General features: G+C 43.7%; 2 protein-coding genes across 2 annotated transcripts; both read right to left on the bottom strand.

Annotated features, from left to right (window-relative positions):
• Nucleotides 1–1,952: 1,952 nt before the first annotated feature.
• Nucleotides 1,953–22,853, bottom strand: Lnp1 (leukemia NUP98 fusion partner 1). Its single transcript, XM_004671725.2, has 3 exons — nucleotides 22,692–22,853; nucleotides 6,116–6,346; nucleotides 1,953–2,135 (listed from the first exon to the last, which is right to left on the bottom strand). Exons 1-3 carry the CDS (start codon nucleotides 22,851–22,853, stop codon nucleotides 1,953–1,955), a joined length of 576 nt encoding a protein of 191 aa, XP_004671782.1.
• On the bottom strand, nucleotides 8,735–10,910 carry LOC123460291 (sesquipedalian-2-like). Its single transcript, XM_045148498.1, has one exon. It carries the CDS (start codon nucleotides 10,789–10,791, stop codon nucleotides 10,006–10,008), a length of 786 nt encoding a protein of 261 aa, XP_045004433.1. The 5' UTR covers nucleotides 10,792–10,910; the 3' UTR covers nucleotides 8,735–10,005.
• Nucleotides 22,854–25,510: the final 2,657 nt, after the last annotated feature.

The following is a 25,510-nucleotide window of genomic DNA, read 5'->3' as shown; positions in this document are numbered from 1 at the left end:
GAACCTCTGAAGGCCTCAGAGTCCTCCAAAAGAGAAGAGAGGAGGAAAACAGACCCGTGGCAGTTCCTATTTGGTATAATAACCTGACTGGATTAAGGCGTACCCTTGGAGCTGGTAAATCAATGTTTCTGGATGTTAACTGCTTCTGAAGAATCATCTGCGTCATGGTGCTGAATGGGGAAAAAGAAAAATCTGCCTTCACCATGTGAGTATGCACTGTCCAATTGGCTGGACGCTCAGATAGAACAAAAAGGAAGCAGAAAGGCCAATTTGTTCTCCCAGGGAGTTGGGCCATGATTCTTGCCCAGCCCTCGTGAAAAACATGAAGAGGGAAAGTGTACCTTTCTCTTAGCCAGCAGCTCTAGCTGCTGGCCATTTTTGATACCAGCTGGCTGTGTGGCCAGCCCAGCCTGCTCTATTTGAGATAGAAACCATGGTAGGTAAAACATGCTTACCAGATGCAGTGGGGCAGAGTCATCCGGGGCAACCCATGACCTGAGCTGCTATAACCCAAGCAAAAGGTTCCTGAAGGGACCATGTGGTGCCCCCATGTAGCCCACATCTAGAAGAGACTTTACTTGTATGACCATGAAGCGCTTAGGATAGCAGCAGCAGAAAGTTAAAAAGTAGTTGGGAAACATGTCATGCGTGGGCATCAGAACTCAAGTTCTCGAGGTGAACTGGCATCAGCATTGCTTCCCCCAGGTTCTCATGGATTCAGCCTTAAGGGCAGAAGTTCTAGCCTGATGACATTAGTGACTCCATCGTTCTTCAACTTACAGACATCTTGTTAGGAGACTTCCCAGCCTCTCTACAATTATGTGGGCCAATTTCTCTAGTAAGTCCTGTCTCATAGACTTCCTTCCATGTCATGGCTTGAAGATGAAACGTCCCCCACCAGTTCATGTGTTGGATACCTTGTTCCTAACCCGTGGTATTATTTACAAAGGAAATAGAGATTAAAAGGTAAGGCCTGTCTCTCTCTCTCCCTCTATCTGTCCTTCTCTCTGTGTCTGTCGCTCTCAAATAAATAAATAAAAAATTAAAAATTAAAAAAAATTATAAAAAAAAAGGTAAGGCCTGATTAGAGGAAGCCAATCATTAGGGGTGTGTCTTTGAAGGGTGTATTTTGGCCTCTCCCCTTGCTATCTCACTCTGCTTCTTGGCTAACATGGTGTGACCCTCTCCACTTCATCATGGCCTCTGATAGACTGAAACCTCCTAAACTATGAAACTAAGTCAAGTTGTTTTTGTCAGGTATACTTTCACAGAGACATGAAAGCTATATCTTTTCCTGTCTGTGTTTTGGAGAACCCTAATACATTTTACCCATTTTAGAGTAGTAAGGATTATTTTAGGTAATAAAGCATTTAAGGTAATGGTAATACTTGCATATTAATTACCAGTTCTCATTAAATAACAGCCATTAGAAACACATAATCACTTCTAATGAGGAAGTAAACTTAGAGAGGCAACAATGATTTTGTTTGTTTGTTTGTTTTCTTTTGAGGTAGGGTCTCACTCTAGCCCAGGCTGATCTGGAATTCACTCTGTAGTCTCAGGGTGGCCTTGAACTCATGGCGATCCTCCTACCTCTGCCTCCCGAGTGCTGGGATTAAAAGCGTGCATCACCACGCCCGGCTTCACAATGATTTTTATTTTGAATGACTGGGAGGTGGGAGGGTTGATAGGGAAGAAGGGTCAGTAAGATTTGTGGGTGGCTCTTTATGATCCCCACCTTACAATTTCAGAGAGTATTCTATCAAAGTACCTTCGAAAAGTCCCACATGTCAAGAAAAGCAGACTGCATTCTCAAGATCCCGGAAGCATTGGGAGTTCAGACCCAAGTCCTTTGGAGAAGAGCCGCTCCTGTGGTCCAGTTCAAACTCAGCCTCCTCTTTGGGTGCCGGGTGCAGGTGCAGCTGCCGTTCGAACATCCCCGACGTCGCCAGCTAGGGCTCGGAGCACCCGGGGGCCTGCGCCTTTGTGACGTGCCCCTTTTCACCCAGGGGGGCCCTGTGCCCCTCTCTGAGATCCTCCTCCCTGGAGCTCCTCCCCCCCTCCACTTTCTTAGAGGATCTCGCTTCAGCCCTCAGGCTGTGTCTTCCATTCCTCTCCTTTCTGCTCCTGGGTCCCTGAAAGGACATTAAAAAAAAAGGGGGGGGGGTGAAATAAAACATAATCGCAGCTGACCACGTCCCCCACCTCTCCCAACCATTGATGGCGATGCGAGGAAAGCCTTGATTTTTGCATCTGATTTCCGCATCTTGCTTTCTAATCATGAATTAACACGAGCCCGGCCTATCATACTGCTAAGGGAACTGAGCATCTTCTTCCTGTGTGGTTCGGTGAGGAATGTCACACCGCCGCTCAACGCGGCCCATGACCTCCCGGGCCTTTGCTCTGGAGAGCCAGAGCACGCTGGGGATGGTGCCAACTCTGCCATGTTCATTCCCCTAAGCTGCAGGAGCACCAGGGTCTTCCCTGAAGTTTAATGTAAGGGCTACGTGAAGAACACGGTGCTTATGGGGACACCCAACCCCATGACCATTCCCTAATAGACTGAGTGAAACGGAGTAGAGAGGATGGAATAAACTGATTTCTAGGATCAGAACACACACACACACACACACGCACACACACACACACACACACACACTATATACTTCCCAGATACTCAGTATTTAGTATATATCTATTTCTAGTTACACATGCACATATTCTACTTTCTAGATACTCAATATATAGTATATGTCTACTTCTAGACATGCACACAATTTCCTTTCTAGATCATATATAGTATATATCTATTTCTAGACATTCACACACACACACAGTCTACTTTATGGATACTTTATATGTAGTACGTATCTACTTCTCAATATAATACACACAAACACACACACACACACACACACATGGGCACATAAAAATCTACTTTCTAGGGCTGGAGAGATGGCTTAGCGGTTAAGCGCTTGCCTGTGAAGCCTAAGGACCCCGGTTCGAGGCTCGGTTCCCCAGGTCCCACGTTAGCCAGATGCAGAAGGGGACGCACGCATTTGGAGTTTGTTTGCGGTGGCTGGAGGATGTGGCGCGCCCATTCTCTCTCTCTCCCTCTATCTGTCTTTCTCTCTATGTCTGTTGCTCTCAAATAAATAAATAAAAAACGAACAAAAAAAAATTAAAAAAAAATCTATTTTCTAGATACTCAATGTATATAGTATATATGTGCTTCTCAACACACACACACCCTGTATCTACCTTCTAGAAACTTCACCTAAATGGAGGGAGACAAACTGTCAATCAATAAGCCTAAGGGAGAAAAGATAACAACAGGTGTGTTGGGGGTGATGTCGTAGGAAGTTTCGAGGAAATGTTCTTCAACGCCAGTGGTCACACAGGACCTGTCGGAGGAATTATGTAGTCAAAAAAATGACAATGATAACTTCCATATTTATCTACACTTCTGTTTCTAAATTAAAAAAAAAAGGCAGGTGATGGCTGGGTGTTGTGGTGCAAGCCTTTAATCCCAGCACTCGGGAGGCAGAGGTAGGAGGATTGCCGTGAGTTCGAGGTCACCCTGAGACTCCATAGTGAATTCCAGGTCAGCTTGGGCTAGAGTGAGACCCTATCTCAGAAAACAAAACAAAACAAAACAAAAATCAGGTGAATTCCTTACTCCTCCCTCCTTTTTGACCCAGAAACATTGCAATTCCTGAGTGCCTGTATGAACATATACAGTGGTGGGTGACAGTCATGTGACATGACTCAGCCCTGGTGATGCAGTCATGAAGGTGTCTGGTTTCTGCAATGGTGTCAGTCACATGACAGTGTAAATAAATTTTATACCTAGATTATTTCATCTCTCTCCAGGATGGTTCATTCCTTAAAACTTTTTTTTTTTTTTTTTTTTTTTTTTTTAATTTGAGAGCGACAGACACAGAGAGAAAGACAGGTAGAGGGAGAGAGAGAGAATGGGCGCGCCAGGGCTTCCAGCCTCTGCAAACGAACTCCAGACGCGTGCGCCCCCTTGTGCATCTGGCTAACGTGGGACCTGGGGAACCGAGCCTCGAACCGGGGTCCTTAGGCTTCACAGGCAAGCGCTTAACCGCTAAGCCATCTCTCCAGCCCTGGTTCATTCTTTAAAGTCAGAAAGAAAAACAAATAATGAATGAGAGATGAAAATTAAAAGAAACTTCAAACATTGTACCAGCTCTGTAAACATGCTACCAGATGCTTCTATTAGATCCATTGCTTTTATTTGTCTAATCACAACTCATATTTAGAAGTCATGATACATATCAGAACAGTATAAAAAAAAGGAATGATGCCTATATACAAATTAGCTTTTCCTTCATTGACATTAGCCTGAGAAATATTCATCAATAAAAATATGAAATGGATTTTTCTTTTAATTTTATCACTTAGAAATCAAAATAAGTCAGTTGAGTTTTTAAGTATTAGGTTGGAATAATTTGGCTTGTTGGCACATACCCAGAATCTTAGCACTTGGGAGGTTAGGTTAAAGAACCAAGTGTTAGCTGGGCGTGGTGGTGCACGCCTTTAATCCCAGCACTCGGGAGGCAGAGGTAGGAGGATTGCCATGAGTTCAAGGCCACCCTGAGACTACAGAGTTAATTCCAGGTCAGCCTGGACCACAGTGAGACCCTACCTCGAAAAACCAAAAAAAAAAAAAAAAAAAAAAAAAAAAAGAACCAAGTGTTTGAACCCAGTCTGGGCTACATAGTAAGTTCTAGGACAGTGAGTGTGTCACAAAACATCCTATCTCAAAAATACACACACACACACACACACACACAAAAAAAAAAAAAAAAAAAAAAGGAGACGAGAGGAGGGGAAGGGAAGGGCACACTAGGTGAGGCAAGGAGAGAAATTAAGTTGTCATTTACTATTGTTGGTGAAGAACAGGCCACATAATCAGTTTCTGGCTCTTTTTTTTTTTTTTTTTCCCCAAGGTAGGGTCTAGCTCTAGCTCAGGCTGACCTGGAATTCACTATGTAGTCTCAGGGTGGCCTTGAACTCAAAGTGAACCTCCTACCTCTGCCTCCTGAGTCACGCCCAGCAGTTTCTGGTTCTTTTGATGCTCAAGTTTGTGAAATGAAATCTATACATTAGGATAATGAAATCAGCCCTCCCTATTCAGCTGTGAATTTAACCAACACATCTTCAAAAATATTCAGGGATAATGGACCTATGCTGACAATGTAGTTTCTCCTTGTCAGTATTCTTTGACAACAGAGCAAACAACTATATATATAGCATGTACACTGTATTAAACATTACAAGCAATCTAGAGATGATTTACATGGGCATACTGTGTAGATTATGTGGAACCATTACACCACTTTATAAAACCGACTTAAGTATCCACAAACTGTTGTATCCTGGGGCCCTTGCTAGAATCCACATCTATTTTCTAATTTACTGAAAAATTCAACTACCTAATGTATCTATAGTTTTGTTTTGTTTTTTCTTTTTCTGAGCTAGGGTTTCACTCTAGCCCAGGCTGACCTGGAATTCACTATATAGTCTCAAGATGGCCTTGAACTCACGGAGATCCTCCTACCTCTGCCTCCTGAGTACTGGGATTAAAGGCGTGCGCCACCATGCCCAGCTGCGTATCTATCTTTTAAAACAAATGTAGGTTAATTAGGGAAACATCTGAAAGAATACCTGGATGTGAGGGTGATCTGGCTGGGACACCTGTCACCCCATTGATTGCTAGGGTTGTTTCGGCTGGTCTGGCTGGCTAGGCAGGTGTCTCCTTCCTTCCTCACCGCTCCATTTGTGTCCCTCCGAAGAGCAGGACTGGTCAAGGGTTTTCAAGTATCTGCACTCCCCTGCTAGAACCTCCAAACAAGCTCTCAAGAATACCTACACATTCTAAATTTTAATTTTGCATTAAGATACATTTTATAGTATATTCTATTAAAGTTGGCATAAAGTAGAATACTCAATGTCAACTATTATTTTAACAATTAAGTAGCATTTTCAAGGCTCATCACTAAACTAAAAAAGAAGAAAGGGGAAAAAAAAAAAAAAACCTTTGGGTTTTCTTTCTTAATGTGGTTTAGTCAACGGTTCTCTTACATACCGAGGAGACAGTGTGTTTGGCTTTAAGGCACAGTTGCTGTTCAAAGGAATCTGAAAATTCCTGAATTTTGGGATGAGATCCTCTTTTGGATTCCACTGGCCTCCTGAATGACTCATCCACTGAGGATTTTCTGTAATTCCACATGGGAGGATGGTTTTGGAATTCTTGGTCCTCATGCGAATGCCGTCTAGGGTAGCAGTCAGATGATGTAATGCTGGGAAGCACGGGAAACTGACAGGAAAGAATAAAACATTTATTACATAGAGTAATTACAATGTTATCACAGAGCCAGGATAGCTATCAAACAACAAGTAAATAATCCTTATGTTTAAGTTCAATTTTATCTTCTTATCAGTAAGAGCTTTCTCCTACCACAAGCAGAGATTGGGTACAATAATGAGCAGACATGTTCAGACCACCTGTGTTGCTTGCTGTCCCACCAATAGGACAGAAAAATGGAAGGACTCTAAGCTTGGAATTGAATTGCCCAAATAAGTCCTAATATTTTTAGTAAATTTGTGACCCTATAAATGTTTCAGAAATAAAGATCAATACTTGTGGAACGTGAATTTGTGAAAGTAGAACAACAAAGGAAAAGTCATGAGGAAAATTTAACTATATAAAAATAAAACTGGGCTGGAGAGATGGCTTAGTGGTTAAGCACTTGCCTGTGAATTCCAAGGACCCTGGTTCGAGGCTTTATTCCCCAGGACCCACATTAGCCAGATGCACAAGGGGGCGCATGCATCTGGAGTTTGTTTGCAGTTGCTGGAGGCCTGGTGCACCCATTCTCTCTCTCTCTCTCTCTGCCTCTTTCTCTGCTAAGCCATCTCTCCAATCCCTTTTACTTATTTTATTGGCTCATGACTGTTGGTATTTCCCAAAGATTCTAGTCTAGTCTTATGTCCTTTTCTTTCCCTTCTTATTTTGCATTGTTTCCCCACATATCTTGTCTGAACATCAAGTCATAACAATAATCTAATTTTCTAATTTATATCAATCCATACCTTTCTCCTAAGCTTTTACCTTAATATTTTATAGACAACCAACTTTAATAGTTAAATAGAAATTATAGTAGGCCATTGTTTTGGACCAGGCTCTTGGACTAAGTCCAACACACCAGGTTAAAAATCAAAATGAGGGTTGGAGAGATGGTTTAATGGTTAAGGCTCTTGCCTGTGAAGCCTGAGGACCCAGGCTCAGCTCTCCAGATCTCACCTTAATCAGATGCACAAAAGTGAGGCAAGTGCAAGGTTGCACATGTCCACTAGGTGGCGCAAGAATCTGGCGTTCAATTGCAGTGGCTGAAGTCCTGACTGTCAATTCTCTCTCTCAATCTCTCTTTCTTTCTTTTTTTTCTCTCTCTCTCTCTCTCTCTCTCTCTCTTTTTTTTTTTTTTTTGGTTTTTCGAGGTAGTGTCTCACTCTGGCTCAGGCTGACCTGGAATTCACTATGTAGTCTCAGGGTGGCCTCGACCTCTCGGAGATCCTCCTACCTCTGCCTCTTTGAGTGCTGAGATTAAAGGCATGCGCCACCACGCCCGGCTCTCTCTTTCTTAAAAAACAAAATAATAATAAAATCAAAATGGAAACTAGGTTTGGCACATGCCTTTAATCTCAGCACTCAAAGAGGCAGAGGTAAGAGGATCTTTCTTTCTTTCTTTCTTTCTTTTTTTTTTTAACAAGTAATGAAAATCTTTACTGTGTTTGAATATAAAAAGCACTGTGACGATAAAATGTCTACAAAGGCCCATAGCGGCCGTGAATACATACAATTTAGAGAGGTGCGGAGGGCTGCGGGCCTGGTGGAGGTTGTACCAGCAGGAAACCCAGATACTAGCCTGAGATACTGGCTTCGCAGCCTGGCCCCTGATTCTTCATTTGTTAAAAAAGAAAAAGAAAAACTAATAACTGAAATGAATGACCATTTTGAGACAGTCTCACATATTCCAGGCTGACCTTTAGCTCATTATGTAGTTTAAGATGATCTTGAACTCCTGGTCCCCCTGTCTCTATGAATAACAATTTTTTAAGAACCTTTGTTTTTTTGGTTGGTTCGTTGGCTTGATTTTTGAGGGAGAGTTCATGTGGCCTAAACTGGTCTCGAACTTATGTCGAAGAGAATGACCTTGAGCTCCTGATCCCCTGCCTCAATCTCAAAAGTAGTGGGATGGCCATATGACACCATGCCCAGTAACTTCACTGGTTTGTTGTTCGTTTGCTTTTCCGAGGCAGGGTGTCACTGTAGCCCAAACTGACCTGGAACTCACTCAGTGCCCTAGGCTGGCCACAATCTCGTTCTACCACCACACCTTGCTGGCTTTACTGTTTTAAGGATATAAAAACACTGTAACAGGCCAGGCGCAGTGATGCAAATAGCTAGATAACAGGCTATTGCCACCAAGGTTAAGCACCTGCTGAGACTGTGCCAAGGTGGTGGTACATGCCTTTAATCCCAGCACTCGGGAGGCAGAGGTAGGAGGATCACCATGAGTTCGAGGTTACCCTGAGACTACATAGTGTATTCCAGGTCAGCCTGGGCTAGAATAAGACCCTACCTGGAAAAAAAACAACAAAAAAAGAAAAAGAAAAGGTGTGGGGAGAAACAGAGAGAGAGGCAGAAGAAAGAAAAAGAAAAAGCTGGATGTGGCGGGTCACATACAATCTATAATCCTAGCACTTGGGAGGCCTGAGTTCCAGGCTATAGAAACAAAAACTATAATCAAAACAAAACAAAAACCACTATAACAGCAAGAAAGTTAACAAAACCCTGTAGGGCTGAGTCTACAGTAAAGTGCCTGTGCTGTGCGGCTCCAGGGTGCGGCTGAGAGCGGCTCAGGAGCGCCCAGGGCAGCATGCATCTCACCCTTAGGCTTAATGGGATCTTGGTCAAGCTGCCCAAGGCCTCTGATAGGGACAAATGTTCTGACTTCTGGCTCTGTGGATTCAACCCATTCAGTCTCCTAGAACAGTGGGGGGGGGGGGGGCGGAAATAAATCTGGCATGAATGACACTGGGGGAGCAGAAATGCAAGTTCTTGGCAGGTAAGCCTCAAGGAGCAAACAGGACTGTGTCAAAGTTCCCAAGTGTCTTAAGTCGGTTTCCAGAGTAGAAATACAACATTGGAAACCCAGCCAGAAGAGAAGGGATTGTCACAGAGTACCAGGAACCCTATGTCTAAGTTTCTAGAATGCCCATAGAACTAAACAACCAAACTGGCTTCCCACCTCTCCAACTTCCCTCTGGGCACTTCCAGGAGCTGTCTGCTGAAGACAGAGCACGGGAAAGGATTCTGCTGACTTAAAAGGCCACCAGCCCCTCCCAGGACAACGTCCATCACTATCTGACCAGGGAGAGAAGAAATCCCTCCTCACTGGCCGAAGGCCCTTTGCTCGAAAGGGTGCTACACAAACCACAGCAATGTCAGCCTCAAGCCAGTCCTGCACCAGGCTCTGGTGTTCAGGTTCACAACCTGTGGCACCAGCATTCAGTGGTTGTGACTGTCCTCAGCGTATCTAGTTGGAATGTTGCAAAGAATGGCTATAAAGTCTTGGGAGCTGGGCAAGAGCAGCACCAGCCCTACTTCCATCACTTGTTTAGTCCGCTGAGAAGGGGCAGTGCAGAGTGCAGCCAGGGTTTGCTGTGAATAAATACCGCGCAAACTACCTGTCCAGTCTGGCCTCAGGAAGTAAGGAGGATGGGAATAACCCTTTCTCAGTCACTCCAGGCACAGGGAGGATCCTGAATTTAGAGAAAGCTTAAGCAGCGGAGGAAGAGCCCTCCATACACACCCAAAGCAACCTGGGAAACGAGTAAACATGTAACTCCTGAGGAAGCACTGGCCCTGGTGTCCTGACCAGCAGGACAAGACCACAGCTCAGAGGCCCAGGGTCAGGGCCTCTCCTGTGGTTTGCAGTCGGGCGGGCTCCCCCTGGCCCTCTGCTGCCACCCTCGTCTCAGCTCCATAATCTCTTGGCCATACCAGTCATGCAGGGTAGAGAAACAGGAGGTCTCAGGGGACACAGGGCTTTGCCCCCTGCTTAGGAGGAGCCTGGCAGGGCTCTGTAATTCCCACTCAGGTAAATCTCGTACCACTGGCTTGCTGCCTCTTTCTTCAACACAGTCCACAGAGCTGTAGTCCCTGGGACGAAGGTGGCCATTCTCCTGGCCCGGAGACCAACGGCCAGGAGCCTGAGGCTTGCTGCGACCAGCAATGGCCTTCTGAGACCCACAGCGATGCAAAGCCAGGCTCTGGCGGGCATCCTGCAGCTGGCTCTCCAGCTCTCTTACCACTAGGCGCATGTAGCCAAAGCTGGCCCGGGACAGTACCTTCACCCAGGCTTCCTGGGCAGCCTGCCCATCTGCCGCTAGCAGGTGTGGGCGCACTCCTGGGGCATCAAAGCGGATGGCAAAGGCAAACTCCTCAGGCACGGGAGCCTCAGCCAGCTCTACCGTGCAGCCCTCCAACACCACCAGGCTCAGTGGGGCCCGGCTTTCACGACTCTCGAAGGAGAACAGCAAGTTGCCCTTGAGAACAAACCAGCATTTTCGGCCAGTACCACTGGGGATGGGTGGGGTGCCTGGTCCCCCCCAAGTGCGCAGGAAGCCTGTGTGGTCTGCTGGGGAACTCAGTGCGTAGTGGGCCACACTCTTCTTATTCAGCTTCATGGCTCCCATAAGAGCAGCAGAGCTCACAGATGGAGGGTGGGGGCCTCTTGTCCAGCCACACAGCTCAGCTACATCCTTCCCAGGGAGTCTCCAGCCCCGGAGCGTGGCCCGCAGGAACCGGCTGCGGCCGTGCCCCGGGGGGCGGGAGGGCGCGATCCCTCTTTCTTTTTTTTTTATTTGAGGTAGGGTCTCACTCTAGCTCAGGCTGACCTGGAATTCACTATATAGTCTCAGGGTGGCCTTGAACTCACAGTGATCCTCCTACCCTTTCTCCTGAGTGCTGGGATTAAAGGCGTGCGCCACCATGCCTGGCCCTGTTTTGTTTTGTTTTGTTTTATCCTTTCTTTGTCTTTAAGATCAACCTCTTCTGTTCAGACTATGACCACACTTACTACACTTTGTAGAATGCAAGATGGTGGCTAAAATTCAGTAGCGACATCTCCCAGTAGTCAGGCGAACTTGAACACACATTCATGGGCCAAGCTGCCTTCACAAGAGATAGGGAGATCATAGTGCCTGGCTTTAAGTAAGGTAAGAGAGGTCACATTGAAAAAGCAAGAAAACACTCCTCACTTGCATTCCTCTTCCAATCTAACCAATGCCCCACCGGGAGAGTCATGCTTTCCACTTGGAGAACTAGGCGAGGTTTTTACCCTAGAAACTCAATGACAGGCCCACCACGGTGACACTCACCTTAGTATCAGCCCTGTGAAACAAGGGACCACCTTCACCCAAAATAGCCAAAATTCAGGCAGCTTAGTGGGGAGGGGACAAGCGTTTATTTGTCAAGGGAATAGAGGATAGAAACACAGAACTTTGCTTTAGATCTTAGTGACAAGCTAGTGAAATCTACCAATGGGCAGGTGACAGTGGCCCCCACAACCAGGTCAGTGGCCACAGACACAACCTCTGAAACATCCCAGTGCCAGAAAGAGACATGCCACCCAAGCCCTCAGTGTCCGTATGGGGCAAGTTTCTACCTCATTGCTATGCACACAGCTGCCGACTTTAGCTCTCCCCCAGCCTCAGACAGCATAACAGGGAGAATCATTTCCACTTAGGGAAAGCCAAGAGAGGCAAAAGCGCCACGTTGCAGCAGGAGAGCCTGAGGTCAGAGCCAAGCAGACTCCCACAACACATGCTACGGGCGAGGCTTCTGGACATTTCTCAGGCCAGGGAGAGGCTAGAAGGAACAAATTATCCCTTTGAAGGTACTTCAGTGATTCAAGCTGTAGAACAGATCAGCTTGGGGTTTGGGACAAAACTGGACTTGGACTTGGATTGCCCTCTAGTGGCCTCTAGTAGCAACACACCACCAGCAAGTTCATAGCAATTTAGTAGCACGAGCTACTACTAACAGAGAGAGCAACTACAGGTTTGGGAAAAATAAGCAACCTTAGGGGTACAAGCGAAACTAGACCGCAAAGTCAGGTATGTTATACCTGACCCTTCAATATGCAGACAGCATCGCACACCAACAAATGGCAGCAACTTTCTGAGACCTACGATCTCATCTGAAAGTCATATAAGTTTTCCAGAAACTGACCATACAGTTAACTAACATTGTCAAACTTTTAGATGACCTATTTAAAATTTTTATTTTTTTGTTTGTTTATTTTTATTTATTTATTTGAGAGAGAGAGAGAGAGAGAGAGAGAGAGAGAGAGAATGGGTTTGCAAGGGCCTCCAGCCACTGCAAACAAACTCCAGACGCGTGCGCCCCCTTGTGCATCTGGCTAACGTGGGTCCTGGGGAATCGAGCCTCGAACCGGGGTCCTTAGGCTTCACAGGCAAGCACTTAACTGCTAAGCCATCTCTCCAGCCCAAATTTTTCTTTTTTGAGGTATGGTCTTGCTCTAGACCAGGCTGGCCTAAAATTCACTCTGTACTCTCAGGTTGGCCTTGAACTCACAGAGATCCTCCTACCTCAGCCTCCCAAGTGCTGAGATTAAAGGCTTGTGCCACCACATCTGGCTAAAACAAGTATTATAATGAGCTTCCACAAAACACAAACAAATTATTTAACATTCTAACAAAAATATAACATAAAGCTGGGTGTGATGGTGCATGCCTTTAATCTCAGCACACGGGAGGCAGAGGTAGGTGGATCTCCGTGAGTTCAAGGCCACCCTGAGACTCTATAGTGAATTCCAGGTCAGCCTGGGCTACAGTGAGACCCTACCTCGAAAATCCAAAAAAAAAAAAAAAAAAAAAACCAACAACAAAAAACCCCACTAAATATAGGTGCAATTTTTTTTTTAAACCAGACACAAATCTTTGAGGTGAAAAATATACAAATCAAAATTTGAAACACAATGGAAGGCATCAAGAACACACTAGATTAACAAAATAATAACAAATAAATTGAAGACAAGCTATCTGATAATTAGAGAAACAAAGCAAGTAAAGAAAGGGTAACATAACCAGAGAAAATATTCAACCTTCTGGGGCTTATGAGAATACTTGGAATGCCAAAGCATTGGAAAACTTACTCAAAGTGATAAAAAGGGGGGGGGGGCAGAGAGATTTCTCAGTGGTTAAGGCACTTGCTTGTAAAGCCTAAGGACCCAGGTTTGATTCCCCAGTATCCAAGTAAAGCCAGATGCACAAAGTGGTGCATGTATCTGGGGTTCATTTCCAGTGGTTGGAGGCCCTAGCATGCCCACTCTCTCTATCTGTCTCTCTTCTATCTCTCTCTTCTTGAAAATAAATACATGAAAATAAAAAATGTGATAAAAGAGTACAAATATCCAGGCATAGGAATGTTCCATGTCACAGACAAATGTACTCCAGCTTATATTAAATTCATCCAGGACCACCACCAGACTCATTATAATTATCTCTTCAAAGATTAAAAATATAAAAGAAGCCAGGCGTGGTGGCCCAAGCCTTTAATCCCAGCACTCGGGAGGCAGAGGTAGGAGGACTGCCATGAGTTCAAGGCCGCCCTGAGACTCCATAGTGAATTCCAGGTCAGCCTGAGCTAGAGTGAGACCCTACCTCCAAAAAACACAAAACAAACAAACAAACAAACTATACACACACACACACACACACACACACACACACACACATACACATATATATATGCATAAAAGAAGACTCTCAACTCACCTATAGAAAAGAAGCAACACATAAAAATATTTCAGTATGGGCTGAGGAGATGGCTTAGTGGTTAAGGCGCTTGCTTATGAAGCCTAAGGACTCATGTTCTATTCTCCAGGTCCCATGTAAGCCAGACACACAAAGTGATGTAAGCTTGCAAGGTCTCATATGTGCACAAGGGGGCGCACATATCTGGAGCTCAATTGCAGTGGCTGCAGGCCCTGGCATGCCAATTCTCTCTCTCTCTCTCTCTCTCTTGTACTCTCACATTAAAAAAAAAAAAAGGGCTGGAGAGATGGCTTAGCAGTTAAGCGCTTGCCTGTGAAGCCTAAGGACCCCAGTTCGAGGCTTGGTTCCCCAGGTCCCACATTAGCCAGATGCACAAGGGGGCGCACGCGTCTGGAGTTCGTTTGCAGAGGCTGGAAGCCCTGGCACGCCCATTCTCTCTCTCTCCCTCTATCTGTCTTTCTCTCTGTGTCTGTCGCTCTCAAATAAATAAATAAAAAAATTATAAAAAAAAAGGCCAGTCTGTTGGGCTTCCCTCAAAGAAGTAGAAAAAAAATATTTCAATACACCTAATACCAGAATTCTTTTTTTAAAATATTTTTTTCTTACTTATTTGTTTGAGAAAAGAGAGGGAGGGAGAAAGAGAGGAAGAGACACAGAGAGGGAATGGGTGCGTCAGGGCTTCCAGCTGCTGCAAATGAACTCCATACAGGCCTACGTGGGTCCTGGGGAGTTGAACCTGGGTCCTTTAGCTTTGCAGGCAAACTCCTTAACCACTAAGCCATCTCTCCAGCCTCCAATACCAGAATTCTCTGCAAAATACTTACAGGCCAGGAAGGAATTACATAAGATGTTTATGATACTAGAGGGAAAAAAAATATCAACCAAAAATATTGTACCTCTTTAATCCCAGTACTCGGGAGACAGAGGTAGGAGGATCATTGTGAGTTCAAGGCCACCCTGAGACTAGAGTGAATTCTAGGTCAGCCTGAGCTAGAGTGAGACCCTACCTAAAAAAAACAATATATATATTGTTCCCAACAAAGCATGTCTTTAGGAACAGAGATAAATACATTCCTAGATGACTAAAATCTGACATAATATGTTTCCACCAGATAGGCCCTTTAAAAAAATGCTACAAAAATTATTTAAACTGAAGAAAATTGACATTGATAAATAAGAAGCAAACAGAGTCTAATGATTTGATTATATAAACTTCACTGGCAAGAGTAGCTATACAGACAAATTCAGAATGTCTAATATTCTAAATACCATATTTATACCATGTTTATCTTTTGCATGAAGACTAAATACAAAGCAATTAAGATAATTACTATGTAAACAAAAGTCTAATATAGAAAGGAATATCAAAAGCTTAAATTGTGAGGGGGAATGAATTGAACATTCTGAGATTAAAATTTTTTTTTTGTTTATTTTTATTTATTTGAGAGTGACAGACAGAGAGTGAAAGAGACAGACAGAATGGGCTCACCAGGGCCCCCAGCCACTGCAAATGAACTCCAGATGCATGAGCCACATTGTGCATCTGGCTTACATGGGTATTGGGGAGTCGAGCCTTGAACCAGGGTCCTTAGGCTTCACAAGCAAGTGCTTAACCACTAAGCTATCTCTCCAGTCCATTCTGAGATTTTTATTCTATTTTTTATTTTTTTAAATTTTATTTATTTATTTATTATTAGAGAGAGACAGACAGAAAGAGGCAGAGAGAAGGAGAGAGAGAATGGGTGCGCCAGGGCCTCCAGCCACTGCAAACGAACTCCAGATGTGTGTGCCCCCTTGTGCATCTGGCTAACATGGGTCCTGGGGAACAGAGCCTTGAACTGGGGTCCTTAGGCTTCACAGGCCAAGCGCTTAACCGCTAAGCCATCTCTCCAGCCCCTGAGATTTTTATATTAGGATATTTTTCCTACTTTTATTTCTTATTGTTACATGATAATAATTGTTATTTCAAAATAGTTTGTTATAGTCAAAAGAATTGGAATGTTGCCAGATTCTAGAACTGAAAACAAAGCTGTTCTCTAAAAGTATTAAATTATTGTCTGGAGTGATGGTTTAGTGGTTAAGGTGCTTGCCTGTAAAGCCTAAGGACCCAGGTTCGATTCCTCAGTACCCACATAAGCCAGGAGAACAAGGTGGAACATGCATCTGGATTTCATTTGCAGTGGCTGGAGGCCCTGGCACACCCATTCTCTTTCTCTACCTGCCTCTTTCTCTCTTAAATACATACATAAATAAATAAACTATTTAAAATATATTAAATTGGGCTAGATATGTGTCTTAGTGGTTAAGGCGCTTGCCTGAGAAGCCAAAGGACCCATGTTCAACTCTCCAGGTCCCACAGAAGCCAGACTCACAAGGTGACACAAGTGTGCAAGGCTACACACGTGCACAAGGTGGCACATGAATAGATCCCAGTGGCCACTATTACTGCATTTTAAAGGAATTAACACTGGCAAATTAGCACCATTTTATCCCTCTCATAAAAAAAATATATTAAGTTGACTTGTTCCAATTTTGTTTTTTAAGAAGTCTCATCACACCTCACCCCCAGTTCAGCTCTTCCAGGGTTCTCTATCTCAGGGGACCGTGTCACTGTTTATGTGCTGTTAAGACACTGAATCAGGACTCACCCTCCACACCCAGGTGGTGAGTCAACAGATTCTATCTCTGAAATCTCTTTCAAAACCAAATGCTTCAGGCTGGGGGAATGGCTTAGCGGTTAAGGCACTTGCCTGCGAAGCCTAAGGACCCCAGTTCGATTCCCCAGGACCCCACGTTAGCCAGATGCACAAGGGGCACATGCATCTGGAGTTCGTTTGCAGTGGCTGGAGGCCCTGGTGTGCCCACTCTCTTTTCTCTGCCCCTTCCTCTCTCTCTCAAATTAAAAAAAAATGCTGTTTCAGTTCAATCTTCTACTCAGATTATAGCAGTGGCCTCCTAACCTTTCTAGGAGGGTAAATCTTTTATTTACTCCTCTTTCCTTCATTTTACTATCCTAGCAATTGGCAGATTTGTTAAAGCAATAACAAAGTCATACCTGTGTGAACTTAAATTCCCAGAAAAAAGAAAAAGCCACACCTGTGTGAAACATAGTCCAAGTCTGAATGGCTAACTCTTCTGTGATTGAAGAGCTGGGATGTCACAAACCAGGAGATAGATTATCCTGGATATCTGTAGCCCACTTCTACATGCATCTAACATCATGAGACTAATTTGGAATGTACAAACACAGATAGATGCTGTATCTTCTACCCACCGGAAGGCTAAGAATGTCATCAGATAGCATCTGAGGACTGGAGCAGAGATTTTTGCTTGTCTTTAGCTTCCTTAACTGATTTTTTGTTTGTTTGTTTGTTTTTCGAGGTAGGGTCTCACTCTAGCAGAGGCTGACCTGGAATTCACTATGGAGTCTCAGGGTGGCCTTGAACTCACGTCAATCCTCCTACCTCTGCCTCCCGAGTGCTGGGATTAAAGGCATGCGCCATCACGCCCGGCTTAACTGATGTTTCTTGACTTATTACTTCCTTTGTTCTGTTACCATAAAATTTTTAAAAAATATTTTTTGGTTCATTTTTATTTATTTATTTGATAGTGACAGAGAGAGAGAGAGAGAGAGACAGAGAGAAGGAGGCAGATAGAGAATAGGCACGCCAGGGCTTCCAGCCACTGCAAACAAACTCCAGACACGTGTGCCCCCTTGTGCATCTGGCTAATGTGGGTCCTGGGGAATCAAACCTTGAACCGGAGTCCTTAGCTTTCACAGGCAAGCACTTAACCGCTAAGCCATCTCTCCAGCCCTTACCATCAAATTTTTATGAAACTGTTACCACATTAGAACATGGATTTTGGGTAATTTGAATCTGCATTTCTGGGCCATGGTCACACATTTGACCCCAGAGTAAGTTCTTACTCACTTTGAGGTGAGAAATGGATGGCTTTTATTGATACGTGTGAGCTAATCTTTTTTTTTTTTTTAACCTTTTCTTATACCATCTTTGCTCACTGACACAGTTTCACTGGTCTTTAGCAAGCATCATCTCTGCTGTCCAGGGACTAACAGAGAACTCCCCCCTACCGTGACCTTGTCCATCACCACAACCTTGACCACTCTAGCTGTGAGGATCACTGATACCGAGATGAATTCCTCCTTGTCAAGCCTAAGCACAACGGGGAACGGGGAAGGCACACAGGAAATGAGTTCATATTCTGCCTAAAATCTCAAGGATGCTCTTCTTGGATCTCAAAATTCTCTTTTGTGATACTTGCACATCTTTTTTTTTTTTTAAATATTTTATTTATTTGACACACACAGAGAGAATGGACACACCAGGCCCTCTAGCCACTGCAGATGAACTCCAAACGCATGCGCCACCTTGTGCATCTGGCTAATGTGGGTCCTGGGAAATTGAACCTGGGTCCTTTGGCTTTGCAGGCAAATGCCTTAACCTCTAAGCCATCCCTCCAGCCCATACTTGCACATCTTTAATCAATCCTTAGATGACTTGTGGGCAATACTTCCCTTCTCCACTCCTGTTTGCTCTATCACATCAAGTGTGTCTCTAGAACCTGGCACCTTGCCTTTCATTCTGATTTATTAAATGTACATTGCATGGATGCATGCATTAAAACAGGAAAAAAAGAAATATCTAGTGGCAAAAAATGCTTGCTTGCTAGTAGTCAAAGATTATATAAAATAACAATCTTGTGGGGCGTGGTGGTGCATGCCTTTAATCCCAGCACTCGGGAGGCAGAGGTAGGAGGATCTCCATGAGTTCAAGGCCACCCTGAGACTACATAGAAAATTCCAGGTCGGCCTGGACTAGAGTGAGACCCTACCTTGAAAAATTGAAAAACCAATAATAATAATAATAAAAATAAATTTTACTTTTTAGGTTAACCTTAAGAAACATTCAGCTCATACCAACACTGGCAAGGATACAGGGAGCCAGGAGGCTATCATCTATTATGTAAGCTATAAATGTGCACAGCCTTCCTCGAAAGCCTTTGGCTATATGTGTCAGCAAGCTTAAAATATCCCCAGCTTAGACTCAGCCATCTGACATTGATATGAGCTGAGTTGTATTACCCTAAAATTCATATATTAAAGCCCCCATCTTAACTTAAACACTTCTTTAAACACAGTCACGTTCTGAGTTACTGAGGCTTTATAAACTATTGAAGCCAGATTTCTCCTTCCCTCCCTCCTTCCTTCCTTTCTTTCTCCCTTCCTTCTTTTCTTCCTTTCTTTCTTCCTTCCTTCTTTCCTTCCTTCCTTCTTTCTCAGAGAGAAACAGGCAAAGAAAGGCGGGGAGAGAGAGAGAGAGAGAGAGAGAGAGAGGTGTGCCAGGGTCTCCAGTCTCTGCAAACAAACTCCAGATGCATGCGCTACCTTGTGCATCTGGCTTACATGGGTCCTGGAGAATAGAACCTGGGTCCTTTGGCTTTGCAGGCAAGCACCTTAACTGATAAACTATCCCTCGAGCCCCTTCATTCTCTTTAAATCAGCAAGCACAGATTATTAAGCAGTGTTCTAGGAAAAACACTAAACTTTACTCCTTGTCATGTGCCAGTCTTTCTTCCAATTTTAATTTTGTATAGGTTAAAAATTCATAAGCACTAAGCACCATGTATTATTATTATTTTATTATTATTATTGGTTTTGCGAGGTAGGGTCTTGCAGCTGACCTGGAATTCACTATGTAGTCTCAGGGTAGCCTTGAACTCATGGTGATCCTCCTACCTCTGCCTCCTGAGTGTTGGGATTAAAGGCATGTGCCACCACACCCAGCTTTTTTTTTGTTCTTTAAAGGTAGGGTTTCCTTCTAGCCCAGGCTGACCTAGAATTCACTCTATGGTCTCAGGGTGGCCTTGAACTCATGGCAGTCCTCCTACCTCTGCCTCCCAAGTGCTAGAATTGAAAACATGCACCACCATGCCCCTGACTCGTGTGTGTGTGTGTGTGTGTGTGTGTTATTATTATTTTTTTTGGGTTTTTGAGGGAGGGTCTCACTCTAGCCCAGGCTGACCTGGAATTCCCTATGTTGTCTCAGGTGGCCTCAAACTCACAGCAATCTTCCTACTTCTGCCTCCCAAGTGCTGGGATGAAAGGCATAGGCCACCATGGCCACCATGCCTGGCTCTCTGTATATATATTTTAACCATGGAATCCTCATATGTTTGGCACAATGCCCAGCACATAGTAGGCGTTCAATAAATAAATTGATTACTGTTTCATTTCTGTGTTTTTGAGTAATGAAACCAACAAAGATGGTTAACGAGGACATTCAGCATGGGCAGGAAGAGGGAAGCCCCTCCGGAGGTAATGTCTGTGGATACGGGGTTACTTGCAGAGCTAGAAGGGAGAGGGACTTAGAAGGGAGAGAAGAACAAGACAAGGACAGGAAGATGCATTTCTTTTAAGGTTATTTTCATTGAGATCAAAGGAAAACACACACACACACACACACACACACACACACACACACACACAAAACCAAGTTGTTCTCAGATTGTTTTAAGTAGGAAAACTTGGAGCACATTTGGTGATAAAGAAAGCTAAGTATGAAATCCCAGATTCACCTTTCAAACATATAACATTACTTAAGCAGAGAGAGAAGAATCAGCCTGGAATTCTGCTCATGTAGCCCTATAGCCTCTGACCTTTATTTTGTGTTTGTACAACATCTTTCTATTCAGCCAGATTATGATGTTAATCTCATGTTACATTTCCCAAAGCAAATGCAGGCATGTTAATCTGATGAGCATAAAATTATAATTTGTTAGGAGAATCAAACCAGGTTAATCTAAGCAAATGCCCAAATCAAGAATAAATAGAAAAATACATTGTACGGTTAGTACCGAGAAATGTTATCTGAGGCAAATGTGTTTCCCAAATACCATGAGGCAGTGATGTGGCAAGCTAAGCATGAATTCTTTAAATGGGGTGGATTATCTGAGTTTTCAAAAGATAATGCATGTGAAAGTTTATTCAGGAAACTATATTTTGTAAACCACATTACTTTCTTGTTTTACCTATTTCCCATGGCACTGAGGGGGCCATTGTCATCAACAGTTTTCCTCTTTGTTTTCAACCTAGAAACTGAAAGTGGATCACATGCATGGATTCACACATTCCAGAAATCTCACTAGGTCTGGAGCATTTGATTATGTTGAGATCATGTGAGAGCACAATACATAGGTGTATTTTTGAAAACAGGAAAAAAACGTTGGAGCTCATTTCACAGAGCATCCAGTCCAACCAGCCTCCTTTTTCTTTTTAAAAATATTTTTATTTTTATTTATTTATTTGAGAGAGGGAAAGAGGCAGATTGAGAGAGAGAGAGAGAGAGAGAGAGAGAGAGAGAGAGAGAGAGAGAGAGGGAGACAGAGAGAGAGAATGGGTGCGCCAGGGCTTCCAGCCACTCCAAACGAACTCCAGACACATGTACCACCTTGTGTATCAGGCTTACATGGGTCCTGGAAAATTGAACTGAGGTCCTTTGGCTTTGCAGTCAAGCGCCATAACCACTAAGCCATCTCTCTAGCCCCAGCCTTCCTTTTCACTTACGGAAATCAAATGAACAGTGCTGACATTGGCCCTTTGACTCTGAGTGTTTCTATGGTAAGAAATAGTTGTATCTCAGAGACATTTCCTTCCTCAAGTTGCTGACTATTGGTACTAAAAGCCGATCCCTTGCACACTTTTTTTTACCTCACAGGCATTGAGCATCTGGGAGCCCTGGCACTAATATTATTCAAATAGATATACCACGAAACTTCTTTGGTTCTGGGATTGGCAGGCAGGGTATGAAGGAAGTTGTTTCTATTAGCTGGAATTCTAAGTGATATATATATACATACATACATAAATACCATCCTAGGGGAGGGGATATGATGGGGAATGGAATTTCAAGGGGAAAGAGGGGGAAGGGGGTGTATTACCATGGGTTATTATTATTTTTTTAATATATTTTATTTATTTATTTGAGAGAAAAAGAGGCAGAGAAAGAAAGAGAGGGAGAGAATGGGCGCATCAGGGCCTCCAGCCACTGCAAACAAACTCCAGATGTGTCTGCAACCCCCTACCCCCAAGTATCTGGCTTACGTGTGGGTCCTGGAAAGTCGAACTGGGATCCTCTGTATTTTTTTATAATCATGGAAAGTGTTAATAAAAATTGAAAAAAATACCATCCTCAGCTAAGCAGAGAAGATTCTCCATTCACCTGCTTCATAGCCTGGCCCTGGCCAACCCTATCCATTCCCCTTCTAGCAGTTTCCTCCTGGCATTGAACCCCCTGACTTTGACTACCATGTGGGAACAAAACTAAAGGATGGCTTTCTCACACCAGGAAACCAAATAGCAACCAGAAAAAAAAAAAAAAACTTGTATAAAATTTATCAAAGGTAGTGATTTGTTATGCAGAATCCCCAATTTCAGTATTTCAAAGTGATTAATGGAAATCACAATATTACCAGACGAACTATATCTGTTTCCCTCCTCTGACTTGAATCCTGAGACGCAGAAACTATTTGCTATTTCTCAAGAATTGTGAACAGCAGTTAAAGTCACCTTAGGTTACTAAAAATAGAGAAACCATTACCTAAAAGGTCAAAAATCAGGCTCCTTAATGGGCAGCATGAGAAGATGAAAATGATTTTTGTGGGAATAAATGAAGGTTTGGAAGTCTAATTTTTAACCCAAAGAATTCTTCAAATAGTCTCTAAGGGGCCATCCCTCCCACCGTGCCCGTGCTTCCCGGGTTCTGTGGGTAACTCACTGGACAGGGCAGGCTGGCTTTCCTGTAACTGGCATCTTGTGGTCGATGGTGCTCCCTGAGACCTCTCTCATCCTTGTCTCTCCAGCTGTGGCCCCAGAAACTGCTCATCCACTTGGCAAAGGACACATCATCATCATCATCGTCATCGTCTCTGTGCTCCATGGGTTCAAAATATCAAAGGCATGCCCTGAAAACCGTCGGAAATATGACCCAACGCAACCGGCCCGATGGACCCCTTCCACAGGACTAAATGATCTCCGAGGACGGCATCCTTAAAGGAGAAAGATTTACCAAACAACCACTTCATCACCGGGCAGCCTTGAGCAATGTCTATTTATAAACTGTGCAGCCTACGCTCCCCTCTCCCTTGTCTCTTTAAATTAAGAAGCTTTAATCCTCCCATTGCCGGGCTTGTGCCTCCCAGCCTAAGGGTAAAAAGCACAGTCCACTGCCTGGTTTTCCCTGTGGTTTGCTGCCAAAGGCACGTGATGGCTTCTCCAGCTGTCAATGGTGATGGAACCATGACCCTTGCAATACGCCTGTCAGCTCCCGGCTGGCTCTGAAACGGGGCCACGAGCAAGGGATCACATCTGCAGTTTGCAAAGTGGTGAACTGCTAGCTAGATCCCCTCATAAAACAAATTGATGGTGGATGAACATGTAGCTCCTGTGTCAAGTCGAAGAGAGGTTTTAAATGAAGTATTTTCTGTATTTGTGCAAATGTAAGTGATGTACGTATAAAATGTGCCATTCTCAAGTACGCAGCCTGATGAAGTTTTAGGTATATATACTCCCATGTCACCAACCACGGAAACTGGCCAACACAGGACGTTTCCCAGACTCCATCCTGTTCCTTCTAATCTGCTTCCAATCTATACTCCTTTGAGAGGTTACCATTCCACCCTCTGTTACCATAAACTAACTTTTTCTGTATGACAATTGTCTTTCAATGGCATTACATGGTAATATTATTATTATTTTGTTGTTGTTTTTTCAAGATAGGGTCTCACTCTAGCTCAGGCTGACCTGGAATTCACTATGTAGTCTCAGGGTGGCCTTGAACTCAGGGCGATCCTCCTACCTCTGCCTCCCAAGTGCTGGGATTAAAGGCGTGCACCACCACACCCGGCTCACATGGTAATATTATTTTTGTGTCATTCTGCATTGTATCTGTTAGGCTTACCCTCAAACCTCCTGCTTTGTGTCAGGTATGGAGCCAAATATTGTACAAATGCCATTTTTATGAAAACAACACTGTAACTGAGAGATACCACAGCCAAGTTTAAACTAAGAGTCTTTTACCATTCTGCTGGTATTCCAAGTTATTTTTGAGAAATCTTGCATTTCAAATGAGGATTCTTAGTAATTTGTCATATAGGAATCCTACCCTGGAGCTGGGAAAAAAGACTTGGAATATTCTAAGTCAGAATGATGCATAATACTATAATTTATATGTTAGAAAGAAAAAGTAACTAAAGTATAAAATGGCTCATACCATTATTTCTTGCTTAGATACAGAAACATATGTATTTTCTATTTTAAAATGTTAGGAAAAGGCTGGGTCTCAACAATGCAGGATGATTAATTACCTCTGGCTATGTTCATTGCTAAAGAAAGCAAGCGGGTAACATTTTTGGGGAGGAATAGGAACAGTTCTTTTTGTAAGACTTGATTATAGATATAGACATTTTTCCTGTTCTTCCTAAGTTCCCTGCCCATTCCAACATTTAAGTTAGTCATTGGTTTGGGAGAAGGACCCAAACATAGCCAATTTCAGTAATTTGTCCAGTTCCTGAAATAAAATAACTGTCTTATGAGCAGAGGATTAAAAGACCAGGCACAATAACTGATTATTTAAAACATGCTGAGGAACATGAAAGACTTTAATACTCTCTTTCACTGCTTCATGATGTACCAAACCCTTCTATTAAACAGAGAACTAATAATGTAGGTACCGTAGACTCATTTAAAAAAATTTCTTTTGTTTATTTTTATTTATTTATTTGAAAGCTAGAGCAAGAGGGAGAGAGAGAGAATGGGCGCACCAGGGCCTCCAGCCACTGAAAATGAACTCCAGATGCGTGCGCCCCCTTGTGCATCTGGCTAACGTGGGCCCTGGGGAACCGAGCCTCGAACCGGGGTCCTTAGACTTCACAGGCAAATACTTAACCACTGAGCCATCTCTCCAGCCCTAATTTTTTTTTTTAAATTAAACTTCCTACTTAAGTCTCCAGTGGGCAGATTCCTGCTTAGGAGGCATGTCGCTAGGGGCAGATCTTAGAGTTCAGCCCTAAGGTGTGTGTTTGGGGGCAGATATGAGCCAGCCCAACTGCGTGTATTCCGAGCAGTTTGAGCTCTGGAGGTGTGTGGTGCTGGTGGTGTTTATTTTTTCCTCTCTCTGCTGTATTGATGTATGATGGAGTGAGCCAGCTTCTTCCGACGTTGGTGAAACTTCCCCTAGCTGTTGTAAGCCTGAAATAAACCCCCTTCCTCTCATAAGATGTGTGCAGTTGGATGTTGGTCTCCACAACCAGAAGCTGTCTGCAGTACCCCCATCCAACAAGGCCATATTTCTGTAAGAAACTCAGTCAGAGTCAGCATGTAGATTACTCATTCTGGGCCCTTCCCAACTTGGTAGCTTTCTTCTGTATTTTCCTTCCTAAATTAAATGTTGCCTAATTCTATCCTATTTCTGGTGACCTAGCTTGCTATACAGGGGCTTTGCCTTCCTACAGTCTCTTAAACTCTATAATAAAATATTTCTAGGCTTAGAGAGATGGCTCAGTGGATAAAGATACTTTCTTGAAAAGCCTGATGACC

The sequence above is a fragment of the Jaculus jaculus genome, chromosome 4 (assembly GCF_020740685.1).
Source record: "Jaculus jaculus isolate mJacJac1 chromosome 4, mJacJac1.mat.Y.cur, whole genome shotgun sequence".
Lineage (NCBI taxonomy): Eukaryota > Metazoa > Chordata > Mammalia > Rodentia > Dipodidae > Jaculus > Jaculus jaculus.
This window is presented reverse-complemented; position numbering and strand designations above follow the sequence as displayed.